The sequence below is a fragment of the Cygnus atratus genome, chromosome 5 (genome assembly GCF_013377495.2).
Source record: "Cygnus atratus isolate AKBS03 ecotype Queensland, Australia chromosome 5, CAtr_DNAZoo_HiC_assembly, whole genome shotgun sequence".
In the NCBI taxonomy this organism is placed as follows: domain Eukaryota; kingdom Metazoa; phylum Chordata; class Aves; order Anseriformes; family Anatidae; genus Cygnus; species Cygnus atratus.
In genome coordinates, this window is record NC_066366.1 from 33,328,020 (window position 1) to 33,355,764 (window position 27,745).

The window sequence follows — 27,745 nt, forward strand, 5'->3', positions numbered from 1 at the left end:
AGGAGGACAAAATATGACTGTATGAGTCTTAGCAAGTTTTTTTTTTAAAAAAAATAAGTCCTTGGAAAAAAAAAATAGGTAGGCGATGACAAGTGAGACAATTGTCCAGAAATCCTGGGGCACTGTCAAAAGAAAGGATATATTATATTTCTAGTTGAAAGAATTAAAATGTAAAGATAAGGTAAGATAATGATAATAAAGAATTTAAATGTATACAGTATAACTCAAACATTTCATTTGAAGATTTTTGTGCCAAAAAACAATTTACATTTCTATTGGTGGCCATTTGAGCAGCACAGCAGCAACCACTTGTCCACAATTCTAGAAGAGTTTACTGAAGCACCAAACATACTACTCTAAGTGTTATTTTCCATTGTAAATATTTAGACTTGTTCTTAACCTTAGTAATTGGAATATACACCTTTCTTGAAGAAGAAGAAAACTTTCCGCAGTCATGGCTTGTCTAGTTTCATCCACTAAAACCATATGTAATCACAGTTAAGTGCAGACCTAACTTTTGATGAGGGCTAGGCAGAGCAAAGGCAAGTGGGACAAAAAAATATCTTTAGGATGTTAAAAAAGTCTTCAACATTTTCCAGTCTTCATCCTTTTTCTTCATCATCATTACAAATGGATATGAAAGCTTATTAAAAAATTGTTGCCTCAAAATCTTTGGCTAGTTTATGAGTAAAGAGAAATAAAGATACACAACTGGTAAATGCTGTTATACGAACACAAGTATCACTAGAGTTCTGATCACCACATAGCAGATAACATTAAAGTACTTACCAACCTTAAATGTTTTAATGCCTGCAGTAACACCATGGGTAATTTCTGAGTTTTATTACGCCCATAACAAAGCTTCACTGAAGTTTTGAAGGCAAGGGCCTTAGAGTTTGAGGAGAGCAAAATACTTGTCTGTAGTTCTGGAAATTCATCCATAGCTTTTTATCATTTTTCTCCCCAGCTGAAAGTTGTATCTTTATTAAAGCATATGAAATTTCATTTTACTAACCCACCCACTCACGTTCTTGCACTATGCTCATCATTGCAAAAACTACTGAACAAGTCATCTGATGACTTGTCTAAACAAGTGTTCTAGGTAACTTGGAAACATTTTCCAAAATTTGCAAAACCGATCAGCATAACTCATTGCAAATTTCTTTTATCCACTGTGCAACAGTTGTCAGTTTCAGGTCCAGAAGAAATACTTGAGAAATACTTGGAGAACTGTCTTTTGAAAAGGCTTCGTTGATAAATTTAACATTTTAGACAGCCGCTACTCTGTTTATGTCTATAACAATTTTGTCTCAATACTTGTTTGAATTAATATGCACATGTCCTCTTACCTTTGCTTGGAAGTTCCTCCAACATATTTTTCTCATTCCAACTTAATACCGAAGTTGGCTTTAGAATGTCAGAAAACCCTTCCAGACACAAGTTACTGAACAGAGTTTTCTGACTGTTTTTTATCACTTCTACAAAATATCCAAAAAAATCCCCACCCACATCCTGATATGTAGATTTTTTCACATTTGCTAAAAACAACAGGTGGTAGGGTCAAAATACAGGGTATGAAATTCTAAAGCAATTCCAAGCTTGTAAGACAATTACTTCTATAGTTGTAATGGTATTACCCAATACCACCATTAGTTGTAATAGTATCTGTAATAATAATGTTGCTATTAATTACAAATATAAAGCAAGAAAGAATACAAATTACCTGGTGAACCTGAATTTCCACTTTCAGAGCCTCCTGTAGAGTCTGCAGCTCCATTCTCTACCTTCTCCACTTTCTCTAGATGTGTCTTTGCTGATTCCAGTGCCTTTAGTTTCTGGTTTCCTCTCCACAACAGCACTATAGAAAAATAAATGTTTTGCTTTAGTTACTGAAAGACAAGTTAATTTGAAAAAAAAAAAAAAAAAAAAAAGTATAACAGAGCAGAAATTCAGTGAACTATATTCAGCTGCAGCTTCCTAGTCTAGGAAAAAAAAGTGATCTTTCAATCACAAGAAATCTAACGGCTGTACAGAATGCCTTCTTTGGGAGTAGTTTAGCCAGATTTGTTACTTCTCACATATCCCAAAGTTGACATACTTGTACTTTATCCTAGCTTGCAGGCAGTTATTTCCTACCAATATTCCATTGTAGTTGCATATTAAATTAGAAATTTGGCTACTGAGAATGTTTTTAAAAAATCTGCATAGACAAGAAAATATTCTTGAGGCTAAAATTCTGTAACCCTAATAGCAATACATTTTTAACCAGAATGTACTGCATTACCATACTTCCATGAGACTTTAGAGCTGTTCTTAGATGGGATGGTCTGCATGTAATTTCACAGAACAACATTAACATGCAATGCCTAAAGTTTGTGCTGAGTTAGTCATTTCATATTTTGAAGGAACAGAAGATAGTTATAAAGCACAAGTTATTAAAAAGCATTAAGTTTAAAACCCTCTGCTGTTTCTAGGTAGAATTCCAGTAGGTATGAGTTTACCATCTTCACTTGTACTTCAAACAAATGAATCTCCCTAACCTCTGACAAAGAAAAGCATCGACATCCCTATTTCTAAAAGCCTCGAAAGCTAGACAAGTGATTTTTGTTCAGAAATACGTTAAAAGTATCATGATTCTGAAACAGGATTAAGATTTCCTTCTGTATCCTATATGTTCCAAACACAACAGAACTTGTGTAAAAAACGGATGAAAATATATACAAATATCTATATAGAGACGTATATAAATGCATAAGCATAGAATATCTCAGAAAACCATATATACCAATCTTTCCATCCAGGCATCACACACGAAATTGTTGGAGTGTTAAAGTAATTCCAATTTTTTATCTTTTGAAAACTGCTCACAATTATTGCACAAGTATTGTTAACTAAGAGGCCTGCATAATGGGACTTCATTGCTTTCAAAAGGCTAGTGACAGATTAGATTAGGCATGTAGACTATAAAAAGAGAATAATTAATTTAAATTAGAGAATTTTATTTTAATATTGTCTAAATACACAGTATACTTAAGTGTTGGACACGTCTGAATTCCTTAAAATAAGAAGTGGTGGGTTTGTTGGTTGGTTGGTTTTTAAATTAGCCTTGTTTCTCTCTCCAAACATCACATTACAAAAAGAGAAGACCATCCAGGGTTTTTGTAAAAGCATTGTATTTAAATTCATTCTTTTTCAGTGCTGTCTGCTGTTAGCTTAAAGTTACTTATTTAAATAACAAAGGCCTGATCAGACTTTCTAGTCAACACATAGAATGACCTTCTACTAGAGTCTCTCCCACACGTGACAGAAGTGCTAGAACAGCTGCCTTTGCAGCACCACTCTCCATAAAATCGTAATTTGTATCAAGGGATACATGGAAGTTACATATAGTTCCCTGTTCTATTACCACAAACCTTAATGAGAAAACAGAACCCTGGATTATTACTTCCAGTCACAGACAAGAACAACTACAGTGTGCATTAAGTCCCTATCACTGCAGTTTCAAAAGAAACCATGCTTCAGAAAACCACGTGGGAGAGTGACTAATGAAAACTGGATCCCACTGCAGAGGCAAAAAGTCTTTCATAAGCCCTGGAAATTCCACTTTGAGGTAAAGATACAGGCAGGCACAAACAAAGTTCTTCTCAGGGCGTCTTCCATGAATGAGATGGCAATCGTGATAAACAGCAACTATCATTCTATGGCTTCATGCTAACTTTAAAGAACAAAACAGGAAAAAAAAAGTTGTCTCAACTGAGAATGTAAAAGATATACACGATTTTAATACACCTGACTGTAAAGCCTAGTACAAGTTCATGTGAAAAGTGATGTGGCACTTCTGAGGAGTAAAAAAAAGACACCACACAAACGCAAAACTTAATTTGACAGATAGATATTATAAATATAATATTGATGGTTCATAAAAAATAATCCAGCTTCATTTCATAGACACCTTGAGCAGATAGAAAGATTTTTCACACTAATTTTTAGAAGTTTAAGAAAAAAGCAATAGTGCTTTGTAGAAGCAAGTGGCTGTTCAGCCTATCCATGTTTACACAGTTGTAGACAGGAACAAGGGTAATTTGCTGCTGTACTGGGGAACAAGCAAGCCAGAAAAAAAAACAAAACAATTCTAGTAAGACACCCATCATCCACTAGATCCACCTGACAATGTTTGTTATAATTTTGAATTTTTCTTTTATTGTAATTTTAAAGTTAGATTTTAAGATTTCATAACCACAAACTTTTTTTTAAATATATATTAATTAGAAATAGGCATCATACTACAAAAAATCCTGTAGAATTAATTTCAATACATAAGACTGAAGCCTCCAAGAAAAGATGAGAGAAAATAAGTGATTTTTTTTTAATTAAAGCTTTTCTAACTCTTCGCTCTCTTCCTACTGTCCCTCCCTCCAGCATTCCCATTACAGCAACTTGCTTTGCAGTATCATTTACTTCCAGTTGCCTTCTGCTGGCAAAGTGACACGGAAGGACATGTTAAACATGGGAAACTACCTCCTCTCTTCAAAAACTCGTTGTCTCATACATAAGGAAATTATCACTGCTCCATCAGCAAAGGCTCCACAGTAAAGCATAATCTTTTCGCAATCACCTTCTCTCCAGCTGCTGTAGTTGTCACTAGCAGCACCACTGTTCTCCTTCTCAAAAAAAGGACCAATATTGGTGATTACTGGAATTGTGTTAAGTTACAAACAAGATACCATATATTTGGCATGGCAGCCGAGCTGAAGCACACATCACCATCACTTTAAAGATGAGGAAACAGGAAAAGGTCAATGAAGAATTCATCGGGAGGCTCTGAAGTGTCCTGAGCATCCAAATCATTACTGGGGGTTGGAGAACAATCTTTTTTAAATAAAACAATCATTTTAAAATTTGGCCAAGTTGCCAATTTCTCAAAAATAAAATATATACAGTTGTTACTCAGCTGATGCACTCTAGAACACACTTCTTCTGTAGCTCCCCTCCCCAAGCAGGAATAACTATCAAGTTATCCCTGTCTGAAATTCCCCTGAAGTACCTTAAACACTTTGCCAATGTTAATTAAAAAAAAGTGATCATTCTTTACATCCAACAAGTCCTAGATTGCTTTTTTCTGCTTTATGTAGAATACGTCTAGAAATATATGAGGGCAGCTGGTTAAATATTGTTTGCATTTCCTTCAAAAGCAGGTACAGAACTTCCTAAACAAGTGGTCAAACGTTTTTTAAGTGCAAAAATCCTCAATATCCTTGAGCTTTTTTTCTTCCAGATTCAACTTCCAGGGGAGATTTAACAGCTCGAGATCAGTGGCATTATAAACTAGCTACAATATCACATCCTAGGATGTATAAAATTATCCCTGGATTAATCATAAAATATATTGCATTTTCCACTTTACTCTTATGACAGCAGAATTATTATTTTAATTAAAAACCTTGTAAATGATTGAAATTGCACGGACGGGTTGGTCTGCAAACATCCTTCATCCCATTAGTTTTTAAAAGGAAAACATTAAAATGCCTTGTTGAATGCTAGAAACTGCGACTTCCAAAGGGAAAGCAGAGGACTGGGGAGTACTTGCATCTCTTGCACATACAGACATACTTCCAAGCCACAACCAGGAAGAACACCAACAGCGAGATGTAAATTTGCCATTCCTTGGATTAATTTCAAGTTTTGGAGGCAGCAGTCCTCCGTTCAATTTCTTGCAGGCACACATTTGTCATAAACAATCCCTTACTTCTGATGTAACTTAAAATTTCACACTCAGAAAAAGTACCACAATTCACCTCAGTTAAAGCAGCACGAATGTTACGTGTTTATAAAAGCACTGAGACTGGACGAAACCTTAAACTCTACAAGAGTCATGTAAGAGCATTAGTACCTCTCTATTATTATCCCAATTAAAAAAAAAAAAAAAGGCAATCCACTTCAGAAACTCTAAGACATCACAAAGCTATTTAAACTATGGCTATTTTGGAAAGTACACTAAAAACACAGCTTATGTAACTTATACACATACGCACACACGCAAATACAAAAACAAAAGGTAGGACATACACAAAAACCATGAACTACTTCTCTAATTACTTCATGGAAGGACCTAAATAACTTAGAATTTTAGAGAGAAGTCTTTTTGCACCCAAAATCCCTTCCGATAAATTTTTCACATTGTACAGAAAAAATAACATTATTATTTTTGAATAGATGAAGTTAAATGTCTACTGTACTTACAGACCCTCAGGCCCAAATCTCAACCCTACAGTGAATTTATTTATAGGACTGGGGCTTCCATCTGTAACATTTACTTTTTAAGACTTAATTTCTGAATATAAGAACAGATAGGATTTCAGTTTCAGTAAACATCAAATTTTTCCAGGAATGCATGCCAGCTCTTTGTGTCATCTATTCTTAGGTAAACCATCCTAGCTCAGGGAAGGAGCACTTACCAGTTTTGAGGAAGTTATTCCCTTCAGCTCTCTACCCCCTCCTGCAAAAGAGAAAAATAATAATAATGACAAACAGCTTAACTACAATTTGAAACAGATAAATTAAAAAAATTGGGAAGTTTTGGGTCTTTTTTTTTTGTTTTTACTGATGTAGAAGTTAGCTAAAAAATACCACTTTGAAAGAAAATTTATCTGACATGGGAAGGGAAACACAAGGAGACCTACAATTCTAATGTAGGTTAAAATACAAATTATTACAGTCACTAGGGAAATAATACACATACAAGCTTTCCCAGCTCTGCCAAGGCCTGTGTCCCCCTCCCCTGGGGGAGACCTCTTCTCCATCACTTTATTAAGATCCAAGTCACAAGCCTGTCAGGTGCCACAACTCAGTATGATGAGGCTGCCCACCCCGGATGTTTTGGCACCTCGTCTGCCAGAGGTTAGAGCAGCACAACAGAGGTGGTGAAGCAGTTGGCATGTCAGCACAGTCACCAGAGCTCAAATCCCCGAGCACTAACGTAAACCGAAATCAATGGCAGTTTAGGCTAATACGTTAGGTCATGAACCACGTAGGCTGAGAAGGCACACTGCCCGTGTCATGGGGGGAAAAACATTGAGCAGCACAGAAAGGTGGTACTTCTTAAGTCATCCGTATATGAATCATAAAAATGTGTGAGTCAGAGTCCTCAAAAGATAGCTAAAACACAAATGATACCTCATTTCTTCAATTACTTTGCCTGACGCTAAAAAAAAACTCCAAAACACTCCAATTTTCTAGTAAAATACTAGAATATTAGTCTATTTTAAGCTTGGATCCACAGCCAACAAGATCTTTACAGAAATGTTTCTATCCACACAGAAGTCACTGCCGAGCTAAAGTTTAAGCCTCATAAAGAGGTGCAGCCCTAGTGGAAGTGCACAAGGCCAGGCTGGATGGGGCGTTGGGCAACCTGGTCTGCTGGGAGGTGTCCCAGCCCACGGCAGAGGGTTGGAATTGGGTGATCTTTGAGGTCTCTTCCAACTTCGACTATTCTGTGATCTCTCACTCTGCAGAGGCCAGCGCCAACAGAGGAGCCAGCGTGCACCAGCCAGCAGCACCAGCGTGCTGATGAGCACCAACACAGGAACAGAAAATGGGAAGCCTACAGCTGGCAGCGCGTGGGATTGTCCTCTCCTAGTCTCAAAGTTCATTGTGCATTTTGAACAACAAGATGTAACAGCTTATCTTCTGTAACCTTCGTTTTAGAGCAGTTTCAGATCAGTATAAACAACATCCAGTATGGCAGGGTATGGACAGAGGAGGATGGCTTGTTTGGAAACTGCAATCAAATTAAGTGCGTTTGTTCTGGATGCAACAGAACTTGCAACACCCTCACTATTGATAGTTCCTGAAGAGACAGCCTTAATTCTCAAACTCCAGTTGCTTCCTCTCCAACTGAAAACTTCACTTGTCACCACCACCTCCTACCATCTATCAGTGATTTTATTGGTCCCAAAAAATCTATAGAGGAAGCTCTCTAATTACAGAAGCACTAACCGTGCCTCTTCAACAAGCAACTGCAACGACTGCATCTCCCTGCTATTAAAAAAACCTCACTGCTGTAGGTGACTGACTCTGGAAAGCTAAACAAAACAGTCACACCACACATCTGCAAATACAGTCCTAGAATGATTAAAAAAAACAAAAAACATCTATTTGGTTGAAGTATGAGTACATATAATGTGAAGAGAATACTGCCACTTGGAAATAACAGCATGATTAACTGTTCCTTCCTTCCTTTTATTTTCCTCCCCTATGTAGAGACCCCTATCAAGAGAGGGGCCCTATCTTCCCCCAGGCTGGATCCCTCTCCCTCAGCTAACACCGAGAACAGAGTTACCGATCTCCAAGCTGCCTGCAGCCGCTACAAAGGGTTGCAACCCCAGGCTGGGAACCCAGGGGCTCCCGAGGACAGAGTTGGGAACACCAGGAGTCTAATTGTGACTCTCCGAGTGATTTGCTGCGTTGCCTTGGAGAAGTCACTTAACGAGGACCTAGACCAGGAATGGAAATACATCTGCATCCTCTTCTGTATATGACTTACTACAGGTTTTCTTCTTAAGTGTTCAAAGCAGGTCAATGTTCGAAAGTCAAACCTTTAACAATACAAAATACTTTAGTTCTGCCCTCATGCAAGTACAGTATTTTTCCTGGCATCTCTGCCTCATTTAGCAGAGAGGATAAGCCTAAAGAATAAAGCATCTGAGTAATTTCTTCTCATTCTGAGTTTTCAGTTTGCAAGCTTTTTTTTTTTTTTTTTAATTCAACATTTAAGCTCTACAGCAAATAAAGAAATGGTTCCCTCATAAGCAGCGCACTACTGAGAGCTGTAGAAAAACTTATGCCTGATACAAGCAAGTTTTCTTAAACAGGGGATTGAGACAGAGAAATCAAGAGCAAACATCCCAGTCTGGCAACTCCAAGCATCTTGAATGGACTTACGTTCGCCATCGTTCTTAATATTTTTCTAGCATTCTATGCATTAGTCCCTACAATAACCTGCCAAATGGTTAAGTCTCTACCACTTTCTATGCAGAGGACTAGCTGGCCTACGTGATTCTGATTAATTTTTTGTTCTGTGTTTCTTTGTACCACAGGATAATGAAAAGGATCAGAAGGTATGTATGTATACAGCAGATCTCTTAAGAGATGTCTAAAAGATCCACAGCTATGGTCCTCACGAAAGGGGAAAGGCAGATACTTGCTGCTCAGGCCATTGTAATACTCCTGTAAAGGGCAGCTGAGAGAATGTCAGACTAACTCCTGGATTTCCCCACCCCAGTAAGAGAGAGTGTCTATGGACCCTGCTAATTAAGAAGTGTGTTATACTGATAGGATACAATCACCTCCATGTTCAGGTACCTTTTTGATGACCTGCATCATCGGTGAATAGAGACAGGAAAGCCTGAACTCATTATTACTGATGGCTATTGCATAAACAGATTCAAGCCCCAAGAAGGCAGAGTTTCTTTGGCTAAATGACTTCCATGTGGCAATAGAGAACATGAAGTCAGGATGCCCCTCCTGTTTCCAAACCAGACACAGATTAAGTAGCAGTATCAGAGGTGTTAGGTGTTGCTTGCACAAACATTCTTACTAGCAGTCACTGCTGAGAAATGAAGGAACTGTCAGTCCACTTCCTTTCACTGACAGCTTATTTGAAGAACAGAATTTAACTGTACTTCATAAAGCCATAATGAATTAGTGGAGCATGACAATTCAAAATCCCAAATTGAAAACTTGCCAAAGAAGAGTTTACAACCAACTAAATCTGCAGCTTGGTTCTCAACAACTCTCTGTATTCATGGCTACTGGAAGGCAACCCAAAATAGTATTAATGAAAGAGGCACCAGATAAAATCTGCTTCTACAGATGAAATCACATCTCTTGTTCACAGCAAGAGAAGATACACAAACTCACATCACCTCTTACTCACCAAAAAAAAACACACCAGAGAGTTAAAATTAAAATACACCAGGGAGTTAAAATTAAACAGCTCACAATCACTCACATTAACGTTTTTTTCTTTCAACTGTTACTTTAATTAAATTGCATCTAACTGGTTTGAATGTCTTAATAAAAAGTAACAAGTCACATTTTTAAACACATCAATTGGATTCTCAAAGCTTGATTGCATATAGCCGTCAGCAACCTGATCTGAGGCTGGCCCTGCTCTGAGCAACGGGGTAGAACCAGATAACTTCAAAGGTCCCTTGCAACCTGAATTATTCTTGCGAGTCTGTAGTCTAGCATTAAGAGATGTATTAGTTTTTCAGCTCCTTTTCCTACGCAATAGGTTTTTGTTTTGTTGTTTGTTTTTTTTAATGCTCTTGGTATGATTACCAGAAAACACCTCACTTGTATCCAAACAAAACTTTATACATATACATACACACACTTGAAGTAATTAAAAATAAAAATAAAACAGAGGACCTTAACCTTTTCAACATTTCTAGACAGCATGTGTAAGGGAAAAAATACTCCACTGCTACCAAAACAATCATATTCTGTAGATCAACTTTAAACTGTTTGAAGTCTGTAAATGAGGAGAAAAGTTAAAACACAAAACTCCTACGTCTAAGGCTTGATAGCCCCTGAGGACATCAGAAGAATTACATGTGGTGGTTAAACATCCTACTGTATAGTACCTGACAATTTAAGACTATTTAAGACTACCTAAATGCTAAGTGTCTGTACGTTAAAATGTTTGGGTACATTAGTCAGATACTTACTCTGTGACCTTAAAGTTATACAATAAAATTTATGTTATCATAACCAGAGACTCATTTGGGAAAAAAATGTGAGGAAAACAGTCGTGTTTAGCCATTTCTGGCTAGCATTTTTCCTAATTCTGAAAGCTAGCACAGGTTACTGTTACACCAGGCAACTTTAATCAGGAACTTTATATACACGTATCACACCATAATATTTAAATTATTATTTTCTTTATCAATAAGGCCTCTGATTTGTTTGCTGCACAGGATGAACTCAGACAAAAAGGACTAATTATTGCACAAAGGAGGTTTTAAGCTTGCCATTCTCACCCAGTTTAGAGTACAGCTTTACAACAATAAGGTTGAAGAAAAAAAAAAATCATAAAAGTTTGAAAAGAAATCATAAAAGTTTTTTTTTTTACTGTGGTTTTCTAGTCACAAAAGCAAAAAGTCATACTTGTTAACAGGATTTCCACAGCCTCCAGAAAAGACAGGCCAAGCAGCGCCCAGAAAGGACTCTTTTAGATTACGTTTCTCCGAAGCTCACGCTGCAGGGGGGCACGTTAGCACCACTGGGGCTGTCACTTGGGTGAACAAGAAAGAAGAGGCAACAACAAGAGGCCTGCTGCCCGGTAGCACGAGCTGTCCCACCAGGCGGTCACGCTGGGGCTGTGAGAGCTCCTGCCAGCACCGGCCGAGGCGCCCAGCAAGGGACCGAGATGACCAAGAGCGCACTGACAGTACCGGCCAGGCCTCAGGCCTGCTCGCCTGCATAACTCCCCTGGATCCCCGCTCACCTCCTCCCGGTTCTCCTGGTGGATAGCTCCCACCACAGTGGTCACGGAGCTTTGGCTTTCTACTGATACAGACATTAACCCACAGCGTTCAAACTACAAGCTCCAATCCCATCTCAGGGCCCTCTCTGCCCTGACCATTAGCCACGAAACAGACACAACTTGGAGTTTAAGACACCAAAAGCCTGTTTCATTTGGGGTCAGACTGATTCACTTTCTCTAAAACAGTTTAGGAAACTATCAAACTAACTTTAAACGGAAGCATGTGACACCATCACCTGTCTTTACAGAACAAGCACTGTATTTACCACACAGAGAGCTAAAAGACTCACTACAATGGGATGGCCTTCTTAGCTGTAAAGACAAAACCACTTTGCAACCTCGTTTTAAAATTACCAAGCAAAGCTCAGCATGGCAGTCAAACACACATAAACAGATGAAGATTACCCTCCGAGTCTTGCTCTCCTCTGATGACAGCTCAGAGGCTCATCAGTAACTCTGTGAATTCAGCCTTTCCTGGAAGCTAGGGGTGGAGTAGGCGATGAAGCCACCCACTGTAGGGAAATGAACCAGCACATTTGGCCTGATCAAAAATCAGCTCGTGGATGTTTTTAAAAACATCAGGCCTGTCTCTCTTACCTGAGCGGATTTATACAACACATGGCTTTGCACATTTTACCTACACATAAATACACACCACTCTTCTTCAACCGCTCACTGTGCATTTCTCAAATCAGAGAAGCATATCCTAAAGCCACTTGCACTTGAAAGGGAAAAAAGCATATTTTAATTCACGAAGGATTAAGCATTTAATCCACCTTTAAAAAACAAAATACTCATCCTCCCACTTTCTCACACACCTACCTTTGGCCCTGTTAGAGGAAAAGGCTAAGATGCCACCATCTTAAAAAAAAATCTTTCTTTTTAATTTCCTTTCATATGATAAACAAGGCATTCACAGTAACTTTTATTAAAAAGTACACTAGAAAGTTATAGAAAGTCTGCCTGACCTGTGACTGTTGGCAAGCCTGGCAGAAGTTCCTTCTTACTAGGTACCAAGGACTCCATGTATTTCCCATATAACCCTTTCTAACATTCATAAAATTATCACCACTACAATTCTGGGTTTTGTGCCCAGAACCCCACAGGGGGACGTTTTACAGCATTGTTGTATTAAAAAGCTATTGTACTGCAGACAGAGAAATACTAACAAGAACATCAAGCCTCACTCTTCTCAGTGAATTACCATTCACCAGTTTTAGATAAACACAAAACCACCTTCTATGCAGCATGGCCAAATTACTGCTCACGTGAAAGGTAGGATGACCTGAACTTGCACACTGCTAAGCTTTGTTGTGCTGTTTATCCCTACAAACACCATAAGGAAACCCTGGTCCTAATGAAGACTACGTTTATGCTTTATTAGCAGTGCAAGAGCAAAGTTTTCATATTTGAAGCTGGTAGATTGGGAGTTTGTTTGTTTTTTTTTTTTTTCCCAAAAATTAAAAGATTTACATGGTGCCAAGATACACATCAGTGGAAGGTTGAGTGTGGTGATAGTTCAACAAATTTTTTGCTGCATTCTGCAATGTTCCATAAAGTTGGTAGAAAAAGGTTTGTTTTAAAATTCACCAATTAAACTGCTTTTACACTTAAACAAGTTAACAGATTTTCCTGAAGTCTTAGAACTGTTTTTATATTTATTTATTTTCCTAACAGCTACCAAGTATACATACACCTGGGGGGAAAAAGATGGAAGGTAAACAGAAAACAGACAGCAGATGGAGTTGTCCTCCTAGCTGGACAAGCCCATTGTTTTGTTTCAACATTCAAAAACAATTCAAAAGGGAAGTTGTTCAGAGTCTTTGTTTGCCTGGGTTTTGTTTTTAAATTACATGCCTAGAAAAGTCATTTCATTAACATCTACTGTTCTTACGGTGTGTTGTAAATTTCTGATTCCTGTGGTTGAGAAGTTTCTGCCTTCCTTTTATACTTCAGCAACAGAGGACTATTTTGGGAAAGGGAGATGTGGGAGAAGGAGTTGCAAAGCGAAGAGAACACTATTTTCTAGAAAGAATGGTGTTTGAAACGGGTTAAAGAAATAGGAAATCCTAGTGATTGCTTTAAAAACAGAAGGCGGAAAGAAAAAAAATTAAAACTATACTCCAGTATTTAAAGTATTATTTTATTTTTTCCAATTCCATTAAGAGTGGAAGGATCTCCAACTTCATGTTTTATTCATTTAAGTATGAGGAAAAATTTCAGACTGAGTGCCCAACTTTTTCCTTTTCTAGCAACCCACTGCATCTTAGAGAGAGCTGGCTTGTGGGAATGACACATTAGTGAGGCAGAAGTGTCTTAAGAGTTTCGGGAAGAGGTCCAGAGCACAGAAGGAGATGATCCAGGTAGTGCTGCAGGACTGCGGACAGGAAATGCAAAGCTGGAGGCATCCGCGACTGCTGCTGCAAGTGCTATAGCACTTCTGAGGGGACAGCTTCGTGGATGTGCAGACCCACTGCCTGTACAAACTAGTCTTTGAATTTTATCTATTTATCAGATGCTTGGAGGAAAAAAAAAATAAATAAAACGTCAGAAAAATATCCCATGTTTCAACCACAAAACAGTGGCATTCAAGGACAACTACCGCCTTCCATTTCCACATCTGAAAGAAGTGCTATTAACTCAATCTGCCAGCAGGGGGAAATGCCAAACAAGTGAAAAAAGTTGAAAGCAGAATAATAAATACGAAGAATAAAAAACAAAAGCAAAATAATCCTCTCCCCAAACTACCCCCTTCACCCATCACACACACCCTCAGCAGATAAGGGAGGGAAAAGTTCTGCTCAGCCATCCAGCCTTTGGAGAAGAAACAGTGAAAGTGCCTGTTCAAAACAAGCACTGAAGAACAGTACTAGCAAGCAAAAACAAACTTTCAGTTTCAGTGTTAGCCCTGAGCAGCTGCAAATCAACTAAAGTTTTCTTAAATCTAGCATTATGATGAAGAATGAAGTTTTGGGATTACACAACTTAAAGAACCAAGGTGAAAGAAAATGAAGTTTTAAAGGACTATCCAATATGAATGTTGGAATTAATTTATTTAAAGTGAATACACATTTTATAGAAAAATCCTTCTGCTTTAGAGAATACTTACTACATTTATATGGAATCCCAAGAGTCTGGGCTTTTTTTTTTTTCTCCTGAAGAGATTTCAGAACAGCAGGGGTCCCATTAGACACCCTGTTTTTCCTTCTACCTTATAAATATTATCTGTACACCATTTCCATGGTTACAAAGTATAGTGAAACTACTTAAAGGGGATATCTGTTAAGGGAATAAATGTATATTAAACATATTTTGCCAAACAGCAACTTGCACGCAACAGTCAGGAAACAGACACAATTACACGCGGCATTTTAAAATTAAGAAACAGCAAACTGAAATGGAAAAGTGCATTGAACAAAGAAGTTTAACATGCATTTACAGCGAAGGAAAAAGAGACAAGCCCTGCTATCACAAGGATTTTTAGTTTAAAGCATCACAGGGTAAGAATCATAAGGAGCAACAGGAAGATTTTCAGCGGCAGGTTTATGGAGATTAGGTACACGAGCTTCTACTGATGTTACCTTCCCACAAACATCAGACATAAGCTAGGTACACAAGTAATAAGAAGCAGACATTCAAAATTCAGATGCATTGTGATTAGTGATTATACGGCAGGGCACCTCGCAGCAACAGATTATCTCTTATACTTCCATATTTATAGAACTGTTTCAGAATCAGATACTGCACTTGCAGTAAAGCTCCTCTCAGCATGCCCCTGCAGCCTGCCAACTGATTCTTCAAGTATGCACGACGATTAAACCTCTTGATGTACTGTTAGTCTAAGTAAATCCTGATTCAGCTTAGAGTTTATAGGCCTTCCTTCAGTTTCTCCACTTTGGGTGAAGCTATCCTGCAGCTGACCACCCCCACACACAGATAACCTGGCCTAGTCCCCCTCAGTTTTGCTCTGCTCCGGGGGCATCAAGCTCTGGAGGAAGCAAAATGAGTCACAGAGGGGCCTGGGGAGCACCAGCACATGCTGAAGCAGCAGCGCTGGGATGGGGGCAGAAGTGAGATCGCCTTCCTTCCTTCAGCAGTCACGAGTCCCACAGCCCGTATACTGAGTAAGAGACTGCACTTTGCTGCTTTTCCTTTTATTTTAGACTACAGCAGTCCTCAAGGAGTCATCTTTCACTTTCCCCACCTCGTCAGAAGTTTGGCTGGCAAGTTACGTTTGAGATGATCCAGTCACGCAGACATGTCCTCACTTTGAGCCTGGATGACCTACGGGAGGACTGGGGAAAGAAAGGCACCTGAGCTCTCCAGGCAGCTGAATCGCACACATTCTGCTTGTTAGTTCATACAGAATAAGAATTGCCCTCATTTTCTGCTTAGTATCATTAGAGCACCGAAGATAACAATTCTTTAGTTGTTTATTGTATTTCCTAGTAAAGATTGTGTAAAAGGTCAAGGAGAAAAATCATTTTAGACATACTTTACATGCAACCTGTAAAATTTTTTGCTGTGGGTCAACTTTCATGTCAATGTACTGGAGGAACAAGTGCGTGTCCAGACCTCCTGTCTGGCGCAGTTCTTGCAATAAGCTGACCTCTTCAATTTAATTCTTCACGTCAGTACATGCATTAAAAATAAACCATTTCATATATATATATATAGTACAGCTGCATAAACTTGAAATTTAGCTGCTAATGTACATTCTCATGTTCTATATTTAATGATACTGTAAAGTACTTAAAAGAATACAAGAGCTCATTTTATCTTTTGCAGATCTTTTGTTTTAACAGGAAGCCAGACAGCTCAAAATGAGAAGCTATACGTAAAATCTTACCTTTATGCTACAAATCACTCTGGCTCTAATATGTCACAGGCTTCTGAATAATTGTCAGAAGACAATATAAAAATGATTTGTTAGTGAATATAGATGTTCACATGACAAAAGTATCAAAAAAGCAATTGTTTGTTCCTTGTTCTAAAAATCTGAAGACAGATCAAGATAAAAAAGGTAACGCTCTCGCCTTCTAGAACTGATTTTTTTTTTAAAAAAGAATATTGCAAATCTAATTTCACACAGTTCATGCTATGAATCAGACTTCTGTTGATACTGTTGGGTGCTCTGAACCCTGTAAAAGGCGGCTAGGACTCCCTGCTGTTATCAGAAAGTTTTATTTTCTCTACTCTTGAATAAATACAACACCTGTTCTAAGCACATCCTGCTAATATTTACTAAAAACATTCTCATTCTACATTTGAATTTGACACACTTTCTAACTCAGGGCCTTGTTTTATTTCACCAGCCATTATTTCATATGCTATCATTTTGATATTACAGATCACGAAGATCCACTTAAAAAAAAGACTACCTTAAGACACTCCAACAATAAATGCAGCATGCTCTGTGTACAGATTAAATAAGGAAAATAAAAAGCATTTAGGTTATTATAAGTTCCTACGTTTGTGTACTGATAAGTTATTATAGAGCACTTAAAAGACATCAACTTTTAGAAAACAAGGAACAACATGTTTTACAAGTCTAAATAAGACAACAGTAAACAGAAGCAGGCAAAACACACTCGTTTCCAACTCTGGCCTGAACAGAATACTGAAAGCTCCTTTCTCTCCCCCTCCATCCCAAAATAAAAGCGCGAGTGAGAAGGGATTTTATTACATTCTTAGAACTGTTAGGAGCAAAGTCACATCCAGCCACTTGCGTTTAGCATGCAGGCTGTACACACTGCCGAGCACGTCACGGGGAGAAAACATGCTCGCTGAGCTCCCTGCCTTCCCGAGGCCTCCAACGCAACTGTCACTAGGCCTAAATCAGGTAGGCTCCGCGGTCGGCACTGCTGCAGATGAGCCCGAGTCCACCCCTTCTCCCCATCTCCCTACCGGATCGTTCCAGCATCAGCTTTTTGTGCTCTGCTTCCTTTAGCTACGGTATCTGTAATAAAAATTAAAAATAAATACATAGAAAAAAAAAAAGGAATGGCAATTTACTGCGCAAGGTTTGGCCCTGTTTTTTCCTCTCAGCAGCTATCCTGCAGCTTCCGAGGCACCGATGGCTGCTGTTTGATCTCTGAATGCAACAGGACTTTGTCTGCCAGGCTGCATTACTGTTTTCGTAGCATCTCTCTGAGGGGGGGTGGAATCCCCTCTCCTAGCTTCCTTCCTGCTGGGCTCTGAACATCCAGATTTCCCCACTCTCTGAAGACATACAACGCAGGCCCAGCACTGGTTCAACATCCACATATTGCTCTCTCCTCCAACACCAATTCCTTACTCTCCTGTTTATTTTCCCACAAAGCTATTAAAGGAAAAGTGCAATTAAGTGGTGGCCCAAGTACCTCAAGTGTTCTCTTATAGAGAACTCTATTTCTCCGTCAGGTTAATCCCATCCTGACAACTGCTTTAGCCTTTTACTTTCTCTAATTCATCATTTTTCTTCTTTTAGGATTCCTAATCTATCTTTAGCTTCGCAAAACTCAAGTTGAGGGGGAAAGTTTTGTCTCTATATTGTGTGAACTTTTTCATCCAGGCAAGATGGAACAACATGGAAATAAAGACACATTTTCCTAATAGCTTTACCCTGAACATTTTGGGCAAAGTACTTGATTCAAAAGAGTCTCGTGAGACTCGCACAAAACTACTGGGGAAAAACAGCAGCATAAGCTGAGGTATAAATAAAGTCTCAAAATTCATCTTTGCCAGGCCAAACAAAACCAGGTAACATTCTGTAGGTCAGACAGACATGGGCAAACTGCATTAAAAGAAAGTGATCAAAATAAATCAAATCAATACCTAAAGAACACTAAGACACAAAATGGTTTCACTGCACTTTTTTCTTTTCTCAAAAAAAAAACAAAACACAGACAAAAAGCACACACAAAAACCTAGAACCACACAGTTTGTTCCCTCCAGAGGACAGTCCACAGAAAAAAAAAGAAAACAGCAAAAAATCAAAGACTTCCCAGACAGTCCCAAGTACATGCAACTTTTCAAATAATTACATATTGAACACAACGGTGATTTACTAGCTCATTGCAAGGGAAACCCTGACACACTTAATACATAAAACGTTTATAATGGAGTCCTGAGGAGCTCACAATTAGACAACAAGCAACACAAAACAGACAGCAAACTGAGAACAAGTTCATGTACACACCTTGGGGAAACCTGTTCTCTCTTCCCCCTTAGAGACATGTCTTCTGATCTCCAAATGTGAGCAGCTGTTTCCCACCCCCAGCGTGCACAAATACCTGAACTACATTACAAGGTTTACTTCTGTCCCCAGTCTTCCAAGAAACACCTGCCCTAGAAGGAAGGGAAGCAGGAAGGCATCACTCTCCACACCCTTTTCAGCCCCTTCTGCTGCAAGAAAACATACATCCTTGTACCAAGCAGGAGGTATTTAAGTTCCCAAAACAAACATGGCATTTTTAAGAATTCTAAAACAAGAGGCAATTAATGTCTTGGAAGTCGCTCCTAGTGAATAATAGTCCCTATTGTCATTTTAACCTGTGCTAAATGGCATATTTTCAAATCATCTATTGGAGAAACATTAAGAATTTCAATTATTTCAGCCCCTTCTATTTTCTCAAGTTGCATTAACAAGCACATAATATCTTGCGTTGGTTCTGTGAGGGAAGTGGCTTGTATATCATCCTTTCATATGCACTATGGGCTCCAGCCTTGGAAGAAGGCAGAATGCTAAGTACCACCTTTTTTTTTCTTCTTCTCCCCTTAAAGAGCCTAGGATTTTTTTTTTAGTGAGCAGACAAAAGGACCCTCGATCAGCAGTAGCATGTGCGGCTGGTTTCTGAACTGGTTCATTAGAACAGCCTCTGTCGAGACACTCAAAACACTTCATCTTCCAAACACACAGGTGATAACAATACCTGGGTTATAACAGTGCAAGGATTCATTCCTGGTTTTGTATGTTTCTAGAAATGCCTGAATAAAGTTCACTATCACACCAAATAACGATTTGCCCAGGCAGTGACAGAGAGCCAAGCAAGCGTCAGCTGCCTACATTACATGTGCTACAAAACAAAAAACATTATTCAGACTTCCTATTCATGAACATCTAAAATCATCAGTTCAACTTTCTCAAAACATGCATTGAAGTTCTTACACAAGTAGCCAAGAGAACAGTAATTTTTATGAATTAAACTTTTTGCAGTTGTTAGCTTCCTGCTGCAGTCACACAGCACATACACTACAGACTGTTCAAATTCCACAACAGATTAATGCTAACCTACCAAAATTTTTTTCCACAACTTGCCAAGCATTGCAAGTATGCACCCACACAAGAGCACAAACTGCTATGAGCCTCTGAATATAATAGCGTAAAATTATCATTCAAATTACCAAACGCACAAATAGCAAGGCAGTTGAAAGGGGGTCGATTCACCCAACAATAAGCTAAACCACCTAGATACCTAAACATTTGCACAGTGCTGTAAGACTTCTATTTCAGCTTTGCTCAGCGTGTACACAGAATGCAGTTCTCCTACAGCAGGTGAAGTGTTACAGTGTGGAGGTCGCATCTGCACGTTCATGCACGAAGCATTAGTTTAGCCTGAAGGGCAAGAAGAAGTCTTCTGGACAGAAGTGCCTGCCGCAGCCCTTCTTCCTATTCCTCAGATATGGAAAGAACACAGGTATTACTCTGTCAGTACAATTATTTTGTTCCCAGCCCATTCTTGCAGCAGTAAGGGAAAAGTGAATTCACATGTAGAAACAAAAAAAAATCAAAAAAGTTACCTTCTAGCAATATGTCTTCTCTGAAAAGTCTCTGTTCCCACTTTCATAAAAATTTGACTAGTTAATATAAAAATCACACCCTAAATCAAACTGAAGTGTTCTAGTTAAACAAGGGTTAAATCTATGTGAGTTAGCACCTACCCTTCACCTGACAAACTCCTTTAAACCCAATGATAATATCCCTAACCAAGAGCAATGCTGGACAAGAGAGAAGTTTTGGCTATAGGAGCAGAGTTTCAGATAAAAACTATGAAAGTCCTACTTTGACGACAAAAAGAGAAATAAGCAGTGGATTCCTGATGGTTATTCAGAAAATAAACTTATGACTGATCATAACAAAAACATGACGGACTTAGTTAAAAAGACAAGGCAGCATCTTCCACAAAGAGGAAAAGTGAAGGAGAGAGGCAAGGATGCCACTACCCACCAGAAGTGATGTAAGTCACAAGCTAAGCTTACAAAGCAGTGACCATCAAACTATCATGCAAAAAAAAAAAATCCCAACTCTGAAGAATACTCTTTTAAGCCTTCATCGGAGGATACAGCAGATTGCAATCTTAATGGTACAAAGCTCTTGGACATCCAACCTTGAAGCAAGAGAAAACGGGCACTGGAATACAGACACTTGCAGCAGGGAAAGGTTCACACATCACGTTGCATCAAGAAGAGAAAGGTGAACCTATTTGTGCCCCTCACACCACCCTAGAGCAAAATCCTCGATAGCACCTTTCCCTCCTTAAGGATATATTAAAAGACTGAAAACAAAGAAAATGCTAAACAGTCACAGAGCGGAAAAGTTATCATAACAAGGACCAGGGCTAAGCCTGTGCACGTTTGTGACTGATCTGGCAGAAGAGGAGGTTACAGACGTTACCACTATTTCCATTAGTGCAGATACTTAGAACGAAAGCAAACCTCAAAGAGTTACACGGGATACGATACTACCAAACGACTGCTTTGTCATTTTATTGTCCCCACGTTGACAAAAGCAAAGTAACAGGAAAAAATAACCCTAGCTATAAATACACAACGAGGAGTCTCAACTAGGCATTACTACTCGGGAGAAAGATCTTGAGATTGTTGCAAGCAAACAATTCACCCCCCAGCAGCAAGAAGCCAGAGAAAGATGTCAGGAATAGAACAAAACTGAACAGGGAGCATTCCGCTGTGATGCACGCTGCATGTAGCTCTGTCCACTCCACCTCCAAAAGGGAGAGCTCCGAAGTGCATGGAGAGGAACGACAACTAGAGAGCTCGTGTAAAACAAGCGAAACTAGTTTTCTCACATCGACCCACCCTGCGCATAGAAAATAGAGTAAAACGGCAGGGAGCTCGCTGCTGTGGGGCACTGGAAGCAACAAATATAACCGAGTTCAAAAAGGCACCGAGTTCCCCTATAATTAGTTTGAAGTTGCTATTCACAGGCAGCAGCCCAAACGCAGCTTCCATCTCAGGCAGCGGCTAAGCAAGTGTCTGTCAGAAACTTACTCTGTTAATATTTCAGCAGCTGACAGGCTTCACCCATTTCCTACGCTGTTCAGTCAGCTGCTGCTGCTGGCCACTGATAAAGGCAAGATGCTGGCTTAGATGGACGTTTGGTCCTTTCATTTTGATTCCTTCATTTAATCATATCGAGCAACCATACCAGCACACATCTCAGGTTGTTTCAGAGCTCGGATCTTTCGGTAAATAAGCCAGGCTGTAATTCACGCATGTAACATTGAAAGCAGAAATTGCAACTTCTGAAGCAGAAACCAAACTGTTCTACGCCTATTGTATTATACAAAACATCACTGAAAGACAAAAAATTAAAATTAAAAATATCAAGGATGTGACTGCTTGCTTTTTTACATAACCCATTTTACTGATACATCTCCTGTCAGCCCCACACTAACCAGGATGTCAGCCCAAGGAGACTCAGGCAGTTGTCTCTTAACCGAGGAAGCCCCAGAAAGCTGGAAAGCAGAGCTAAACATCAGCTGTGGATGTTCGCTGGAAAAACTGCCAAGACCCATTTAAGACTGGCAACGACTTGGCTTTCTCCCAGCTGACCAGAGGAAAGATCTCCTGAACCAATGGATTCAAAGAGAGCGTGCAGATGAATGTCTGACTCCTCTCCAAGAAAATGAAATCTGCTGAACCACCAGGTCCTGCCTGACCCTGGAGCAGTGCTGGATGCTCTCCTTTCTGACACAGAAGTCTAGCTGAAGTACTCCTGCTGAAGGAAATGCATGACCTCAAGCTGAGGCCCAGGACAAACACTGAACAGAATTATGCTAGAAAGCGCTGCAAATTCTGCTAGAAAGCACTGCCTAAACAATTTGGTGAATGTCTGCTTTCTCATCACTGTCAGCCTCCTCCTCTTCTGACAGATGAGCTTTTGAAGATAGCCAAACTGAGAGCCATGCAGGATAAACAAGCAGGTCTCAATCTGTGAATCCTGACACAGAAGTTTCATTTTCTAGAGCCCAAATTACAAAAGGTCTGGAAAACAAAGCAAGTGTCCTGTATATACCACCTTTGAGTATTGCTGTAGGCAGCCAGATGAAGATGGATGTTCCCAATAAGCTTATCATCTTTATCTGGAACAAGCAAGTATCAAGGAAAAAAAATGTATAAGAAAAAACAGAAGCTTTGTGATCACTTTCATGAAGACACAAATATCGCCTCAATACAATCACTGCTCAGCTACACTAGTAAGAAAGCTGACCATGATCCAGTTTACATGAAAAATCTCTTAGGTCACACAAAAAGACAACAAGATAAAAATTTCAAGCTGCTCCGCATTATGTTTCGGTTTCACATAGGGGGCAGTATGATTTTGCTATTTAAATAACCTTCTGCTTGTGGAATCACTCAGGTTGGGTGTTTTGTTTTGTTTTGACTTTTCGTTGGTGGTGGTTTTCTTTCGGGAGCGAGGGTTGCTGCCTAGGCCAGTAACAGCTTCAGAGCTGGTCCTGCTGTGGGAGGAGGAACCAGCAGCACAGTGCCCTCGTCATCCTAAAGATCATTTGTACAAACTACACAGACAACAACCAGCACTACAAACCAACAATTCAAAGAAACTGGCACTCTTATTTGTAGCTGGGAACTTCTGATTTACCAGATGTTTTTTTTAACACTTCATATTGTCACAGGCTGAACGTTTCAGGTTGAATTTGTTGGTATCCCCAGGAGAACTGAAGGAAGGTTTAATCATAGCATGTGCTCATACTGAATGTATTCATGTTTCAGTGCTTCTGCTGATAATCCATGAAAGAAAATTTCTCTTCTCCATCCCACCAGTAAAAGCCCAGCACAGATGCACGATCTGTCTTCCAGATGCATAACCTGGATGCATAACTTTTCTTCTGAAGTGTCCCATCTCTCACTGTGACCAAATTCCAGTATCAAGAAAGGTATAAAAGTGTTCCCGGCAGTACCAAGCAACCTCTCAAATCTCATTCATAATACAAAACAAACACACATCTTCTGGCTCTCCTCCTCAGTCCAAGATCAGGTGATGCTACTTCAACAATTACAAAGGAAAATCCAGTTGATTCCAGTAAGTTCCAAAATACAGGCAGTGATTTTGAGGAACCTTCTCTTCTCACACATTAGGCTGTGTGGAGACGGAGGAAGAAGTAGACAACTGTATGGATGTCTCCAGATTTATGCCCATTTGCCTGCAATCCCAAGCAACTGGTCCTAGCAGTGATGCAGGCTGACCTTTCCAGTGTGCTCTCCCGTTGCTTTCACATTGCTATGATGCTTGCACACAAAGCAGACTGCTTCCTCTGACAACATGGAGAACAAGAATTCAAACTTTTCTCTCCGTAAAAATGCAGTCCCAGCTAACACAATCCCTTTGGATCTCAGGCCTTTAATGCCAAGGCAATATAACAAAATTATTTTAGAAACATTATTTCACTAAGCAGTGGTGATGTCAATGGGCCTAACTGCTAACAAACAGAAGAAGTACAGCAATTACTAAAATGTTAGGACAAGCAGATATTCCAGGAAGGTTCAATACACCCTATCTATAACTCAAGAGATCGGCAAAAGCAAAGAATTTACTTTACAGAATTCACATCACAGAATAATTAATGAGACATGACAGTTGCTGAAGATGCCTTGTATTTGGCCTTGAAGCTGTCTCCACAGTTACAGAGTTGAGATGTCACAACATAAAAACACTTCAGTAAAGAGACTACTAAAGCAGATTACTGCTGAACGCCAACCCAAGGCTTATGCAGAGCTAGTGACTCAAAATATGAACGACTAATGAAACATTAGAAGAGCGTATGCCGAAGTTCCTAAGCTCTAGAAATACCCTAAGACACTGGCTGACACCACAAACAGAATGGTTTACCTGAAATTAAGGGTCATACCTGAGATACTTCAGAAGAAGATACAAGCATGTAGAAGATCATGACTCAGTATCCCACTGGAGACCAAGAGCCTAGTGCTGCGGAGAGTCACTGAATCAACCACGTGGAGTTCCAAGCACCAGCCCCGCACCTTTAAGCGAGCTATTTACACTAGACACTGAAGCATATAACAAAAAGGGAGCCAGACGCCTCGTGTTTGCTTTGGAATATATTTTCACGAGCAGCACTAGAAGAATTAGGGGAAGCAACACTGGACCCAGTCATCTAGGAGAAACACTGAAACTTGGGTATTGCTGATGCAGCTGCTTTTCCACTTGGAAAAGGGGTTTGTCCAAATTAACCGAGTAAGATATCTGTCCCTGAACACTACTCACTCAGGAAAACTGGAGAATTCTGCTCACATAAGCTGTATACAGACCAGTTTTAACAAGTGGCTAAGACTTCAGCGCTGATGAAACTGGTTATTTTTGCTGTGCATTGAACTGTTTCATGCAACTAGCTACGTTAAGTCCTTTGTACCAGACTCATATGACATGATACGGAAACATAGCGATATTATGCACCAGAGATATTGGAAGCATTCATCCACTGATCAGAGACAACGCGCATTCCAGAGATGTTTCAATCTGGTAAATGTAAGTGCTAACCTTAACTCTGACCCTCTGGGTGCATTAAGAATATGCACCCATGTAACGGCATCTGTACAAACATAATCATGCTTGCAAGGTAATATGCAATTTCATGTACTAATTGTACTAGAACGCAAGAGAGCCAGAAAGGTGGACAAAAAAAAAATCAAGAGCAACAACCACCACCATCATCTTTCCTCTGTATTTTTTCAGGCTCTGTAGAACTTAACTCTGGACTCTTTCTGTACATCAGTGGTTACCTATGTAACCTATATAACTCCACACTTTCACAGGATTTTAAATTCTCATCTATTAATCATCACCTCCCCTACGCATCAAAAGGTCTCCTATCCTTACTCGAAGGCCTACTTTCCCTTCAACCCAGGATAACCTAAAAGAACAGATCCCAAACTCCAAAACCAAAAGTACCTTATTTATTTTGGATGACCTGTTTTACAAGAATCTCCGTTCCTTTGGGGCAAACACTATTTATTTGTGCATCCCCCATACTTAATCAGTAAATTGTTTTTAGGCTTGTTTTTGTTTATAACGTAACAACATTCAGGACTTGAAGAAAGCAGACTGCTTACTGGATTAAACACAAGAGCATAGGCCTCTTCTTCTAGGTTAAAGTCTTCAATAAACTTACCACAAAGCAGAATAGAGGAATGTATTTCTTCTTCAGTTTCTAGCTAGAGACATGAGAATCGTAATACTCACCAGACTGACCTGTTATCTTTCAAGTGAAGCAGATTCTCAAGTAATAAGAGGCACACCTATACTCAAGTGAATAAACCGTGCTGATTCACAACAGCAGATTGCCTGGGCCAAATTCCACGCAGTATTAACAAATCAACAGGAAGCACTCCAAAATTATTACACTGATGTGCTCTCATCTTCCTTCCCCTACATTCCAGTCAGCTGGCACTCTCACCGCTCCCTGTAAATATACAGGCACAGGTATCAACCTCAAATTCTGCCTCCTCTTTCCCTTTTATTATGTTTCTCCCTCCTCGCCCCTTAAAAACCTTCCCCTCACAAGCACACAAACGAGAACAGTAGCATCTGGAGAATGGTATTTGTAGCTGAGGTAGTCACACTCGGTGTGGGAGTACTGATGGTAGTCACTAATCTGAAAGGAAGGATTCAAGTAACCATACACTTACTAGAAGTTCTCTTTTCTTCTCAAAACCATGATTATTCAATATAAGTAAAAAGATTTACACGCTAGATCACATCAACATAGCCCTGAATCACCATGCCAATCTAACACGGAATCACTAAGTATACAATTAGTGTTTAACGGAAGAAAAGCTGAGTGCAAGACTCCTGTACAATGAAAGTAGACTTCTGCTACGTGAAAAACAAAGTGTCCAAAACACTGCTTTGCAATTACTCACGCTGACTGCCACGGGTATTTAACTGATTGCTTCCTTAGAACAGGGACACTGAAATGTAGTTTTATCCAGTTTTATAGGTAAATCATAATGTTGATGGAGAGTGAAAGTAGCACGGAGCATGGTGTGATTCCACTTCCTAAATAAACGGATCAGCCATGTGAAGGAGGCTGCTCCTAGCAGTCAGTCACCCCTTTATTCCCAAGGAGCCAGGACCTATCCCCAAGGGTTTCACCCAGGGGAGAAGGCAGTGACACACTGGTAAGGGACACTCCTCTTTCAGGGCCCCTCACATCACGTCATTCACCTGCTCTCCTGGATCCTGCTGGTTCCACGCACACAAGAGCCCCACTGTCCAAGGAGACGCGGACGGCCACCACGCAGCAAGAGGGCCTGCCAGAGCAGCAGTCACCCCGACGGACAGCAGCAAGGCTGTAGGATTTTAAGACCGATACCTGCAATGATCCATTTGCGATCACAGCACTACTGTGCTGTCAGCGCAGTGACCATCATTACTGCAACTTCGGTGCGAAGTTACTCTTTAACCAAATTCTGGTCTATAAAAACTAATGCCCAGATTTTTGATGGTCCTATTGCTATGCTAGAAAAGGTGTTTAAATGCATTTGTCTCCGCACACACACAGAAGTTCTCACCTGCTCCTTTCACTACATCGTCCTTACATGCTCCTCTCCCTGCTGTTCCAAGGACAGCCTTCTGTTTGTTAAATCCCACTGGGGAAAATCCCAGCTTCTCTCTATTTAGACTCCTGTCATTACACACTAGCAGGGGGGAAAAAAGCCATGAGGACCACAAAGTTTATTGCATGATGTCAAGCCCCTTCTAACACAACTTCAGACCCCAAGACCATGCGAGCCTTACAGTCTACTGGATTACCACAGATTACAACACAGAAAGCAACACACAGAAAACCAAACCTAACCATAACACAAGGGAGGTTTCATAGCCGAAGGCTTAAAATGTATCCCATGCACAAAATGAAGGGAAAAAGTTCCATGGAT

General features: G+C 39.7%; 1 protein-coding gene across 12 annotated transcripts in view; it reads right to left on the bottom strand.

The window, feature by feature from the left end:
* Window positions 1–27,745, bottom strand: part of PHF21A (PHD finger protein 21A) — a 133,901-nt gene that overhangs the window by 94,986 nt on the left and 11,170 nt on the right. For all 12 annotated transcript variants that reach the window (XM_035539246.2, XM_035539247.2, XM_035539245.2 and 9 more), the window contains exons 2-3: window positions 6,456–6,496; window positions 1,724–1,858 (exon numbers count right to left, since the gene is read on the bottom strand). In XM_035539246.2, the coding sequence (XP_035395139.1) occupies window positions 1,724–1,777 (54 nt within the window). In that variant the 5' untranslated portion in view covers window positions 1,778–1,858; window positions 6,456–6,496. The remainder of the gene's footprint in view (window positions 1–1,723; window positions 1,859–6,455; window positions 6,497–27,745) is intronic.